Source organism: Gekko japonicus, unplaced genomic scaffold, assembly GCF_001447785.1.
Source record: "Gekko japonicus isolate JY-2015 unplaced genomic scaffold, Gekko_japonicus_V1.1 scaffold2271, whole genome shotgun sequence".
Lineage (NCBI taxonomy): Eukaryota > Metazoa > Chordata > Lepidosauria > Squamata > Gekkonidae > Gekko > Gekko japonicus.
In genome coordinates, this window is record NW_015160291.1 from 257,654 (window position 1) to 271,248 (window position 13,595).

General features: G+C 47.1%; 1 protein-coding gene and 1 pseudogene across 1 annotated transcript; both read left to right on the top strand.

The window, feature by feature from the left end:
* The first annotated feature begins 2,086 nt into the window (after positions 1 to 2,086).
* LOC107114430 (zinc finger protein 317-like) lies at positions 2,087 to 9,049 on the top strand. Its single transcript, XM_015415912.1, has 5 exons — positions 2,087 to 2,102; positions 4,449 to 4,563; positions 5,512 to 5,582; positions 5,790 to 5,879; positions 9,020 to 9,049. Exons 2-5 carry the CDS (start codon positions 4,470 to 4,472, stop codon positions 9,047 to 9,049), a joined length of 285 nt encoding a protein of 94 aa, XP_015271398.1. The 5' UTR covers positions 2,087 to 2,102; positions 4,449 to 4,469.
* A 97-nt stretch (positions 9,050 to 9,146) lies between these two features.
* The window catches only part of LOC107114436, a 6,592-nt pseudogene continuing 2,143 nt past the window's right edge, over positions 9,147 to 13,595 (top strand).

The following is a 13,595-nucleotide window of genomic DNA, read 5'->3' on the forward strand; positions in this document are numbered from 1 at the left end:
GGGGTCCGGGTGCTGCGCTCTACGGGGAGGGCGGGAGGAGGAGCCTCTTTCCGGGGCCTGCAGCTCTGAAAGGGTTAAAGGAGCCGAGCTGTCGCCTAGAGAGGCCAAGCGAGGGAGGGAGTGCTTTTCCGGGGGAAACCGGAAGTGTTTGCTTCTGAGCGTGGAAAGAGACCAGGGAGGGCTTCGGCTGGGCCGCGGCTGAGAAGAGCCCGGCAACCGGATCCCGGGAAGGTCTCCTCTCGATTAAGTCGCCATCTCAGTCTGGGAAGACGGACGTTCCGCCCTCGTGGGGCTTTGGCGGGGAGGGGATCAGTAGTTCTGACACGTGATCTTCTGACGGGTGTTTTCCTTTCTTAGTCTCGTTGGGGCCCCTCCGGGGAGGGTCTGAAAGGCGGGATCTGAGTTCTGGAGATCGGAATAAGCTCCCCGCCAGGGAGGTCAGACGGAGGCCCAGGAAGAAGCCCCAGGCGGGATCGCGGGGGAGGAGTGGGCGGTGCTCCCCCCATCTGCAGATGCCCAAGGGAGGAGGGTTATTTACCATTGATTATAGTCCGCCCTTCAGTGGGACTCCGTACAGTCAATACATTCAGTAAACTATGCAATAGAATTTGGGTTGGAGAACGGACCAGAAATCTGAAAAACAGTATTGAGGGAAACCATACATGTTAACGGGACCCCCCAAAGTATTGCAAAATGACTTAGCAGGATCCAACTTACAGCAAACTAAACAGGGTAATCAAGTCCCCATGCCCTAACGATGTATACAGGAAACCTTGTGAAGCCTTTTGCCCAGTGCTACCCTATTGCTTGCTTAGAAAAGCCCTCTTTGATAATTCAGTTCTGCTTAGTCTGTGGGAAGGCAGACGAGTGGGTGACCCCCTCAGGCAGACCATTCCTGGGGGCCATAAGAGAGAAGGCCCCTGTCCAGCCCAGCCAGTGGGGGGACTGCAGAAGGGCAGTAATTTGCCTGCTCCATCCAGCTCCTCGTAATAGCCGAGCGGGCGTTCTGCACCAGCTGGAGTGTCTGGATTAGTTTAATGCAATCTACAGGGCATTGATCCAGTCTAGTCTCCAGGTCACTGTGGCAGTTCAGTTTCAACTTATTCACTCTTAGCCAATGAGCCACAGCAGCCAGGAAGCTGCTTAGGACCTCTGCCCCATCCCTGCCTCCTTCTCCTGCTCCTGTTTGCCCCCCAGCAGCCCCTGTATCCTGACCTGAGGAGGCCCCTCTGCCCCTTCCTCTCTACTGGCCGCTTGGGCAGAGCTCTTGCCAAGCCCTACCGGCCTACGGAGGAGCTCTCTGCAGTGGTTAAACCATTACAAGTTGCTTTGTCCTGGTCCACAGTTTAGTTGCACCCACTAGACAGACTGGTCCCCAGGTACCGGAGGCCAAGCTCACAACATCCACAGCAATATAGATGTTGTTCTTTCCTGAAGGACCAAACAAGCATAACCTAAAAAGCTTGATACTTAATATAACCCCAGGACCTTAATCCTGAACTGCAAACTACTCCATGGACACTCCTGATCCACTTAGGTCTGCCTGGACTAGGGTCAGTGATATGACTCAGTTCTCTTTTGTTTTCTTTCTGCCTTTTTGATATCTTTCCCTCTTCATAGGCAAGTGAATAAAAGTATATTTCCACAGTCAGAGGCAACCTAAGAGAAAGGAGAAGGAGATGGAAGAGGAGGACCCAGAAGGCTCTGGAACTGGCAAGACATCAAGGAAAGGTCCCCATCCCATCCCACCAGGGAGTGGTGTTGAATTTTGGGAAAGAGCTGTGCCAGAGACCTTGGCTCAGGACACTGTGAGCACAGATATACGCAGCCGACGCTTCCGGCAGTTCCGTTACCATGAGGCCGATGGGCCCCGAGAGGTTTGCAGCCAGCTCCATGGACTTTGCAACCACTGGCTGAATCCCGAGAGGAACACCAAGAAGCAGATCCTGGACCTGGTGATCCTGGAGCAGTTCCTGGCTGTCCTGCCCACGGAAATGCAGTGCTGGGTCAGAGGATGCGGCCCGGAGACCAGTTCCCAGGCGGTGGCCCTGGCCGAAGGTTTCCTCCTGAGTCAGGCAGAGGAGAAGAGGCAGGCAGAGCAGGTGAGGGGTTCTCATTCACTCAGTTCAAGCAGTGACCTTATCCTAAAGCTTCCGTCAGATACTTCTGTGTGTGTGCATGTTAAACTGCCATCAATTTGCTTCTGACTTGTAGTGACCTTATGAATTAATGTCCTCCAAAACATCCTATTGTTAAGAGCCTTCCTCGGGTCTTACAAACTGAAGGCCATGGCTTCCCTGATTGATTCAATCCATCCCATGTTTGGCTTTCTTGTTTTCCTTCTGCCTTCAACTTTTCCTAGTATTATTGTCTTTCACAGTGACTTTTCTTGTAATGTCACCAAAGTACGATAGTCTAATTTTAGTCATTTTAGCTTCTAGGGTGAGTCGAGGTGTGATTTGATCTAGAACCCCCGGATTTGTCTTTTTGGTGGTCCACAGTATCCATTAAAAATGTCCTTCAGTACCACAACTAGGATCCAGTTCGGTGTTGTGTTAAGAGCAGCGGACTCCAGTCTGGAGAACCGTGTTTGATTCCCCACCTTCAACATGCAGCCACTGGGTGACCTTGGGTCAGTGGCTGTTCTCTCAAGAGCAGTTTTCTCAGAGCTCTCAGCCCCATCTAACTTGCAGGGTGTCTGTCGTGGGGAGAGGAAGGGAAGGAGATTGTAATCTGCTCTCAGACTCCAAGTAAAGGGCAGGATATAAATCCAATTCTCCTCCTCCTCCTAGCCCCCCCCCCCCACATATAGTAATAAGAACTACTGTGGCATGAATTAACTCAGTCTTGGTCAGTGTTCCCTCTAAGCTGAGTTAATGTGAGCTAGCTCACAGTTTTTTAGCCTCTGGCTCACACATTTTTGTCTCAGCTCAGGAAGGAAGGCTCCAGAGCAAACTAATTTATGCAGTAGGCAAATTGCTCGCTCACGACTTTAATACCAGTAGCTCACAAAGTTGAATTTTTGCTCACAAGACTCCACAGCTTAGAGGGAACATTGGTCACCAGCAGCACATCCTTACAGTAGAGAATCTTTTCTAGCTCCTTCTGAGCTGCCCTTCCCAGCCTCAGTCTCCTGATTTCTTGCTTCCTGTCTCCCGTTTGGTTAACAATGGAGCCAAGGAACAGAAAGTCTTGAGCAATTTCAAGTTCTTCATCATTAACGCTAAATTTCTGAAATTCTACACTAGTCATTATTTTTGTCTTCTTGATGTTCAACTGCAATCCTGCTTTGGCGCTTCCTGCTTTAACCTACGTTAGTAGTTGTTTCAAGGCTTCACTGTTTTCTGCCAGTAATGTGTTGTCAACTGCATATCTCAAATAGTTTATTTATATTTATTTATTATTTAAATTTATATCCCGCCCTCCTGGCCGAGGCCGGCTCAGGGCGGCTCACATGGAATATTAAAAACAGCTACAACAAATTGCATAAAATCATATCAATACAAATATAAAGCAAATATAATTTAATATAAAGTGCTATTACATTTTATATCAAGATGGGGTGGGCATTAGCAGCATCCACAGGCAACACCCAGCTAACATCAGATCTAGGGTATATTAGGCTGTTGGTGATGATGATAATATTAATATTGATACTGAGGCCAGGGCATCAGTTTCTTGGGTGTGGCTCCTTGGTCGAAGGCCTGGTGGAAGAGCTCCATCTTGCATGCCCTGCGGAACTATAACTGTTACTGTTCCATCAGCCAGGTTTCACTCCTCCTTCATCTAAATCAAATCCACCTTTCCTTATAATATGTTCTGCATATAGATTGAAGAGAAAGGGAGATAAAATACATCGTGGTCTGACACTTTTTCCAGTTTGGAGACCATCTTGTTTCTCCATCTTCTGTCCTAACAGGCCTCTTGTTCAGAGTACAGGTTGCGTATCAATGCAAACAGTTGTTGTGGCAGACTCATTTCTTTTAAAACCAGCCATAGCTTTTCATGATCCACACAGTCGAAACCTCTGCTCTAATCTGTGAAACCCACTGGTTTTCTTCTAAAATTATCTCGTATGGTCCAAGACGATGTCTACATTTGTCAGAATTGGAATCTAAAGTGAGTGTTTCCAGACTGTGGGCCATTGTTTCATCTTCCATCTTTGTTAGCATACTCTTGTTAAGATTTTGAGGCACTCCTTTTCTGTGCCTTGGAATAGTTCTATTGATATCCCATCTACCCCTGGTGATCTGTTTCTCCCCACTGCTCTCAGTGCTGTTTCCCCTTTACTTTCTAAAACTGTTGCTGCTTTTTCAAAAGATTCTTCTGCAACCGAATCTGTAATCTTTTCATCTCCTTAGTATAATTCCTCAGTGTATTTTCCCCATTTTTTCTTAGATATTTTGCTAGATATTTCCATTCCTCCTCTTACGTGGCTCTTGTTTCAGATCTGGGGACGACCTGAGAAGATGGAAGCGAAGCTCTCTGAGGCAGAAGGAGCTCCATCAGAGGAAAGTCAGAGGGCGCAGGCCCAGGAGGATGCCCGAGATGCCCTGTCAAGTGGTAAGGGTGCCTCCTGCCCAGATGGGATCTGGGGACCTAGTCAAGTTGTTGGGCAGAAGGTTCAAGACAGGAGAAATGGGGAACGCTTTTGCAGACTACATAGAATGGAGTTCTGGGACACAGAGTGCCATAGGATGTCGTGATGGCCACTCCACTTGAAGGGGGAGTAGACAGATTCATGGAGGGCAATTCCATTCTTATTTACATTAATTTAAATGTGTCTCTCTCAGCTTTGTCCCATTGGAGGGTCTCAAGATGGCTCAGAAAAGGAAAGGAAGAGAAATGAGGGTGCAGCTATTAGCCATGGTGAATAAATGGAACGTCCACATTCACCAGACGTGGGTGGCTGAGGCTAGCCTAGTCTCCTTGGATCTCAGAAGCTCAGCAGGGTTAAACCTTGTTGGTTCTTGCCTGGGAGACCACCGAAGATGTCCAGGGGTTGCTGTGCAGAGGCAGGCAATGGCAGACCACCTCTGAAGGTCTCTTGCCTTGAATAACTTGTGGGTTCACCATAAGTCAGCTGTGACCTCACAGCACTTTACAACCCTCCCCCCATGTTTTGGGACAGCATACCACTGAAACCCCATTGCTAGGGGCAATAATTTAGGGTCTGTGCCCCTGCTTAAAGGCTTTCCAGGAGCATCTGGCAGGCCACAAAGAGAGAGAGAGGATACTGGACTACAGATGGAGCTTTGGGGTTCACAGGGCATATTTCAAGTCTCACAAAAGGTTGGCAACATTTATAAGACCTCGAGGCTCATGAGTGCCTGGTGCTTCTCTTCCACTTCTCTGACACCTCACTAAAAGTCATTAAAAATTGTCTTGAGTGTAAAGAGGACAAGGTTTCACAACCCTGGGAACAGGGATGCGTGAAGCAGAATTCAAAGAAGCCAACAAAATATGAACTGGAGGTTAACATTTCTCCTTCCAATTTTGTCTCCCTTACAGGCAGTGAAGAGTTGTTGTCAAGCTGTCGTCTTTTCGGAGGAGTGGAAACGGCTGCTCCATCTCTGCTCCAGGTAGGGGGGGAAGATTGGGAGACAGTCCAGTACCCCTCCTTTGTCAGGAGGCTTTTGGTCCTGCTAACTGAGGAGAGACAAGCTCTGAACCCCACTCTCTTTACGCATGCCAAACTCTGCATTCGGCATCCTCCCAGAATGTCCCCATGGAGAGTGTAGTCTCTGCCTGGACTGATCTCTGACGAGGGAATCTGCTTCTCCTTCCAGCCTCCCTTTTCCTTTGAGGAGGTGGCCGTGTATTTCTCCGAGGCGGAGTGGGCCTTGCTGGATCCGGACCAAAGAGCTCTCTACAGGGACGTCATGCTGGAGAACTACGGGAGCGTGGCCTCTCTGGGTAAGGACCTTTCATAGGTGCCAAGGGTGCGAATTGCTGCCATTGGGACAATGCATGAATCAACATATTGAACAGCAACATGTGGTTCTGAGGACTGCCCGGCTACTCTCCCCACCCCCCCATGCTGAGGGCCACAAGGAGTTGAGGTGGCAGTGAAAATGATGGTTCAGCATGGCCAGTGTTGTGGCCCTCACCCAAGCCAGAGAGGGTGTCCTGGCCGGTGGACGAGGTGGGGTGAGAGGCCCTCAGAAACACTCTGGAAGGGACCCGATCCCAATTTCTCAGTTGGCAGCCTTCTCAGCACACCCTTCCCCTCGATGGGACTACAGCCATCCGCTCTGACTGTGATCTGTAAAGGATCCATCCCCCTTATACTGGTTAGGATTCTGGTCTTTGATCTTGACCATGTTTCCGTCCTTCCAGAAGAATTTTCCCTCTTCCTTGGATTTCTTTCCTTCCCCACATAGATATGATCTCTCTCTCTCTCTCTCTCTCTCTCCCCCCCCCCCCCCACTCTCCATGCCAAAGAAGTCAGGAATGTAACAGAGACTATGGTGGAGACGGACCAAAGCCTTGTGTTTGAAGAATGGTGGGAGAGTTTCTCGGGAAGATCTCAGGAGGCTATTTCCTTCCCAAATGAACTGGCTGCAAGTGAGTATCCTTTACAATTATGTCATGGGAATGGACAAGGAATAGCCATGGGACCTTTCCCCTTCACCAAGTGACTCTTGGTTTGGTAGAATTCTCAAGCTTTTCTGGGTAAAGAGGGAGGGAGGCCTTCTGGGGCCTGGGATTCTGGTCTTTGATCTTGGCCATGTTTCCGTCCTTCCAGAAGAATTTTTCCTCTTCCTTGGATTTCTTTCCTTCCCCACATAAGAATAATCTCTCTCTCTCTCTCTCCCTCCCCCTCACCCCTCCCTCCCCTCCCCTCCTTTCTTCCCCCTGCACCAAAGAAGCCAGGAAAGTAACAGAGACTGTGGTGGAGACGGACCAAAGCCTTGTGGTCGAAGAAAGGCTGGAGAGTTTCTCAGGAAGTTCTCAAGAGACTATTTCCTTCCCAAATGAACTGGCTGCAAGTGAGTACCCTTCACAGTTATGCCAAGGGAAGGGGCAAGGAATAGCCATGGGACCTTTCCTCTTCACTTCTAAGTGACTCTTGGTTTGGTAGAATTCTCAAGCTTCTCTGGGTAAGGAAGGAGGGAGGCCTGGGATTCTGGGGCCTGGGATTCTGGTCTTTCATCTTGATCATGTTTCCGTCCTTCCAGAAGAATTTTTCCTCTTCCTTGGATTTCTTTCCTTCCCCACATAGGAATAATCTCTCTCTCTCTTCTTCTCCCTCTCTCCCTCCTTCCCCTCCCCTCGCTCCCCCTGTACCAAAGAAGCCAGGAAAGTAGAGACTGTGGTGGAGACAGACCAAAGCCTTGTGTTCGAAGAATGGCTGGAGAGTTTCTCAGGAAGATCACAAGAGACTATTTCCTTCCCAAATGAACTGGCTGCAAGTGAGTATCCTTCATGGGAACGGGCAAGGAATTGCCACGGGACCTTTCCTCTTCACTTCCAAGTGACTCTTGGTTTGGTAGAATTCTCAAGCTTGCTGGGTAAGGAGGGAGGGAGGGAGGCCTTCTGGGGCCTGGGATCTGGGGGCTCATGAGCTGTGGCTCTTCAGTGGCAGCACTATTGTTAAATACTGGATATTCCAGGAAAAGAGGGAGGTTATCTAAGAACCACCTTGCTGGACGAGGCCAAAGGCACGTATAACCATTCTTACTGCTGTCGCCTGGATGTCTTCAGGCCTTCCTATCAGGTGGGAATGGTACCTTGCATGGGCGGACTGCAGCGGTAGTCCCACCAGTTAACACTGCCACCCAAGGGCAACTGGCTTACGCCAAATCCCACAGCACCCTCTGCTTTGGTGATGGGATTGTGTGTTATTGAAGAGATTTCCACTGAAACTGTCAGCCCAGTAAAGACAGAGTGAGGTTCTACGTTGAAGCACAGTTTGTTTGAGCCACAACAGGATAGAAAAAGCACTGTAGCCACCTTCTGTCTCCCTAAGAGGCAAGCAACCCAACTCCTTCCCAAAGGTTTAAGTCCCTTCTAGCCCCTTGAAGCAGGAAACCATCTGCCAAAGAAAAGCACAAACACAAAGAAAAGGCAGGAATACCTGTCCACTCAGCATGCCCCAATGCCCGAGTTCCTCCAAGGCCGGCCAGCACCATCTCCCCCTGTCCCCAGGGAAGAGGGGTTGATAACAATGAGAACCCTCTCCTGCTCTAAGGGTCTGCCAGACTAACTTCCCCACGTTTAGATTGCATCACCCTGGTCATGCTGAACACCTGGATAACTGCACGCTTGCTGTGTGGTCACTGCGTCCTTCAGGCGTTTTGGGAGGATGGAACAGGACAGAGTCTTCTTCAGTCTAATCTGGACTTTTTTTTCAACAAATATGAACATTAATCTGGACTTTTTGACACTGCGCATTCCTCTGGGATGGGCTTCCAGAGGGTCTTACTCTACTGTAAGAAGAAGAAGAAGAAGAAGAGATTGGATTTATACCCCGCCCTTCACTTGGAGTCTCAGAGTGGCTTACAAGCTCCTTTCCCTTCCCCTCCCCACAACAGACACCCTGTGAGGGTGGGTGGGTCTGAGAGAACTCTGGAACAAACGGCTCTTTTTCAAGGCCAGCTGTGCCAGAGCTTGTGACTGACCCACGGTCACACCAGCAGGTGCAAGAGGAGGAGTGGGGAATCACACCCGGTTCTCCCAGATTAGAGTCCGCACACATAACCACTACACCAAACTGGAGGCCCGATAATCAGTCTTCTGGCTCTCTCTTGCTGACAGTAAAATACCCTTCTTTCCAGAGAGACAGGCTGACTCTGTGCTTCTAGGAAAAGGCAGAACTGCCTGGATGATTCAGACGTGGCTGCGCGGGTTTAAGGTTGCAGTGCTGCGAGACGGATGGAGCTGGGACTTGCTCCCAGGCACCACCGGCTATTTGTTATCTTTAGAGGTGACTTGCGGGCTCTTGAGCTCTGCTGCACTCCCTGGAGGGGGGTGCCGTGCAAGAGACGTGACCTAGGCCCCTCGCCTGTGGCCACAGGCGAGTGGGAAGCCCGTCGATTGTCTCTAGCAAGAAATGAAGAAGAGCACTCATGGCAGCCATGAGTGCCTAGCTGTTGCTACCCACCAAGAGGGATTTAAAAGTTGACATCTCATCCACAGCATCGATGAAGCATAGCACCGTGAGTACTTCTTAAAGCAACTTTAACTGAAATTCTACTATGTAATGTCAGCCCTTCTAAAGATTAAAAAGACTGGAAGGGAGGGGTGAAGATTTTTTCTTTTCTGCCCCCCCAACCTCTGCCGTGGCTAGCAAAAGGATCTAAAATTAACTGTATAAATAATCTGCTGGGCAAGGAAAACAAGAGTGCACCCTCTTCAGCTGATATCTTCAAGAATTATTGCCTTCTTTACAACTCTGAACTTTGTTGTTGTTCAGTCGTTCAGTCGCACAGTCGAGTCCGACTCTTCACGACCCCATGGACCAGATCCCGCCAGGCCTTCCTGTCTTCCGCCGTCCTCTGAAGTTTGCTCAATTTCATGTTCATTGCATCTATGACACTGTCTAACCATCTCGTCCTTTGCCGTCCCCGTCTTCTTTGACCTTCAATCTTTCCCAGCATCAGGGTCTTCTCCAGTGAGGGCTCCCATCTCATTGGGTGGCCAAAGTATTTGAGCTTCATCTCCAGTATCTGGCCTTCCAGGGAACAGTCCGAGTTGATTTATTTTAGGATTGACTGATTTGATCTTCTTGCAGTCCACGGGACTCTCAAGAGTCTTCTCCAGTACTTTAGTGAGAGCCTAATGAATCTTCTTGCCTTTTTTATGAAGACTTTGAAATAAATACTGAATTTTGGGATTTGTTATAATTCAACACAATTTATTACAGGTCTATATGACCGAAGTCTTGACCAAAAGAGAATGCAAAAGGGGTAAAATAGGTACATAAAATTGACATAAAATATGACAAATTACATAGTCACTATCAGTAAACATATAAAACCCAGGCATAGCCCAGAGGGGATTTGTTAGAATTTAACACTTGAATTATAAAGGCGTATTTGTTAATGGATCTTACTCTAAACTTTTTATGTATACAGTTCCCATAACAATGTATGTTTATATCTATGTTTATCTTTATTGAAACTGTAAAACTCCACTTTCTTTTGACTATGTTGCTTTGACAACAGATAAACTTTTCGCCCTATGTCTAGTTTTGTCAGCTTTGTCTAGACTACAGCAATTGCTGACATACACATTCTAAAGCTGTTATCTCTGTAAAACGTAGCTTGGGAAATCATCTTTAGAGACGCCTTGGTTTTAATACAATTTTGGAAAAATGATTTGTAACGATGGACTGCAGACCCAAGAGGCTTTGTTGTTGCTTACACCAGACTCTGTGGACAACAAACCTGTTCAAGTTTCCTTGCAAGACTTTTTGAATTGGGTTCAAAATACACTTGCTGTGGCTATGGAAAGAGCAGTTGAAGAAGACTTTCACTCAGTACAGACAGAGATCCAATTATGGACGCAACAATTTAAAACTGAGAGCGAAGCCCAAACGGCATGGAAAGAGGAGGGAAAAAGCTCGGACTGCCTTGAAAACACACAGGAAACCTACAAGCAAGATGACTGGACTTATAAAAGAGAACCTGTGCCTACAAAGGGAAATACAACTTCTATAAAAGTGTACCAGAGACTTTGTAAAAAAATTATGGCTGATGAAATTCCCAAAATAGTGACTTTCTTACCACTTCAGAGACAAAAAAAAAAACCAATTTATGGAATTACAAGCTACTACAAGAGGGAAGATAATTTTGACACTTATAAAGGGAAAAAACACAGAATCAAGACTTTAAAACTTAAGAGGAGGAACCAGAAAATCAAGAAAAAGTTGACACCTACAAAAATTCTGGGGAAAGTATGAGGGAACTCCCTCCATTTTAGAACTACATGGGTTGTATATTGAGGGAGTCCCAGATACTCTTGAGGGAGTGAGATCCTAATATACTTGTATTCAGAATAAAGAGTCATATCCTTTACAATATAATTTAAAAACTTAATAGCATGTTTAGGGAAGTTCTATATTAGTAGAGAATAGGAAATTGTATATTCATATATTTGCAAACTTTATGTAATCAATTTGTGGTGGAAATGAGATAGATTTAACGACTGTATGAAGTATTGTGTTGGAGAAAGATCAATATACACTATTGTATCCCCAAATATATATTTGTTCGTTTGTTTTTTTTGGGGGGGACACATTATACTTCAGACATGGCTGTGCAATAGACAATAGCCATGCTCGGCTAAGGTGCAGAGAACCACTCAGAAATAGCAAGAAAACATCTCTGACCTTGAGAAAGGTGCCCCTACACTGTCATTACCTGCCCCCCAACAAGCGGCACCTATTCAAAAAACTATGGGGGACCCATTTGAACTATGGGGTTCACTTGGTGAGCTCCTGGCTTCTCTCCTGCCCCCGGAAAACATGTATTTGGGGGAGGGTGAAAACTAAGCTCCTCCTGGCTCTGTTGACACCTGGAAGGAAACTCTCAGTGCAGTTGCAGGCCTGGATGTCTTGATAACCTCTTGTATTTAATCGTCAAGTGCAGAGAATCAGAAGTCAAAAAGCACGATAACTCAAATGGGAAAGGGGGGGACGACGACAATATTTCGCCACTTTCCCCCTTAAAATACATATGGGGAATGTGGAGCGGGGAGAGATAGACAGAATATCAAAAAAGCTCTACAGGAGGGCCTGGGAGGGATAAGGTGTGACCAGCATCTCAGTTTGGGAGGAGAGTTGATCGGATAACATAAATGCACACCCGTTCCTGAGCAGTACCTGACTGGTGCCTTGGCTTCTTGCCTGGGTGATGATTGAAACTCTTTCTTTATTCCAGCAGCAGATGTAGAGGAGACACCTGGGGAATTCCAGGGGTTCTCTTTGGAAAAAGTCAAGAATGAAGATACCGAAGGACACTTCGGAGATGGAGATGGACCCCAGGGGCAGGAGGGAAGCCAAGCAGGTAAGAGGAGGGATAAGCCCATTCTCCGTGCAATCCCAGTCCTAGAAGAAAGGTCAATCAAAAAGAGAAGGGACAAAGGCCGCCATACTAACCAGAGAATCCACTCCGGGGAAAATGAAAGGGTGGCCTTGACAAAGACCTTCCGTCAGAGAATGAACATCATTTTGTAGACAAAAATTCCCTTAGGAGAGAAAATGTTGAATTGCTTGCAGTGTAGAAACAAGAGCCCTTCCTTCACGTAAGAGGCACATAGCTGGGAAACCATGTAAACGGTTAGAGTCCAGACCAACCATCTCTCATGCAGGAGGCTTAATGTACTTTTAAAGTGTATGTTATTGTACACTTCAGCATACAGCGCAAAGAAGTTACTGTAATATTTGGATTGCGGATGGAAATTCAGGTGCAGATCAGACCTCCTTGCGTGGGTTCTAACAGGATCTCTTTCTTTATTCCAGCAGGGGATGATGAGAGGGATGAGGAACTGCATCCTCTATCGCCAGACGAAGTCAAGAATGAAGACTTGAGCGGAAACTCCAGAAACCAATTTGGACCTAAGAAGGAGAAAAGAAGCCACATCATCAAGAAGAGGGGTAAACCCATTCCTTGCCAAGAGGGAGATTACCAAGAAGCAATCCACACAGTGAAGGAAACATACACATGCTTGGCGTGTGGAATGAACTTCTCAAATCAATTCCAGTACAATGTCCATTTACAATTGCACAGTGGACAGAAGACACATCACTGGCTGGAGTATGGAAGAACCATGATTCACAGAGCAGAGCTCCTTAGACTTCAAAGAACACATACAGGAGAGAAACCATATAGCTGCTCAGACTGTGGCAAGGGATTCTCAGAGGAATCAGACCTTGTTCAACACCAAAGGATTCATACAGGAGGAAATCTGTTTATTTGCTCAGAGACTGGAATGACGTTCTCTGTGGGAGGCAAAGGTAATATACATTTTCCAAAGCACAGTATAAGGAATGCATGTAAATGCTTTTGGTGTGGAAACTACTTCAAATACAGATCACAGCTCCTTGTGCACCAAAGAATCCACAGAGGAGAGAAGCCTTTTAAATGCTCAGATTGTGGGAAGAGATTCAGTCATGGTGGCCATCTTCAAGAACATCTAAGAACCCACACAGGGAAGAAGCCTTTTGAATGCTCAGAATGTGGGAAGAGATTCAGTCAAAGTAGCAATCTTCAAACCCATCTAGGAACCCACACACAGGATAAACCTTTTGACTGCTCAAACTGTGGGAAGAGATTCAGTCACAGTGGCACTCTTCAAAAACATCAAAAAACCCACACAGGGGAGAAGCCTTTTGAATGCTCAGAGTGTGGGAAGAGATTCAGTCACAGTGGCACTCTTCAAAAACATCAAAAAACCCACACAGGGGAGAAGCCTTTTGAATGCTCAGAGTGTGGGAAGAGATTCAGTCACAGTGGCACTCTTCAAAAACATCAAAAAACCCACACAGGGGAGAAGCCTTTTGAATGTTCAGAGTGTGGGAAGAGATTCATTTGCAGGAGCACTCTTCAAACCCATCTAAGAACCCACACAGGGGAGAAGCCTTTTGAATG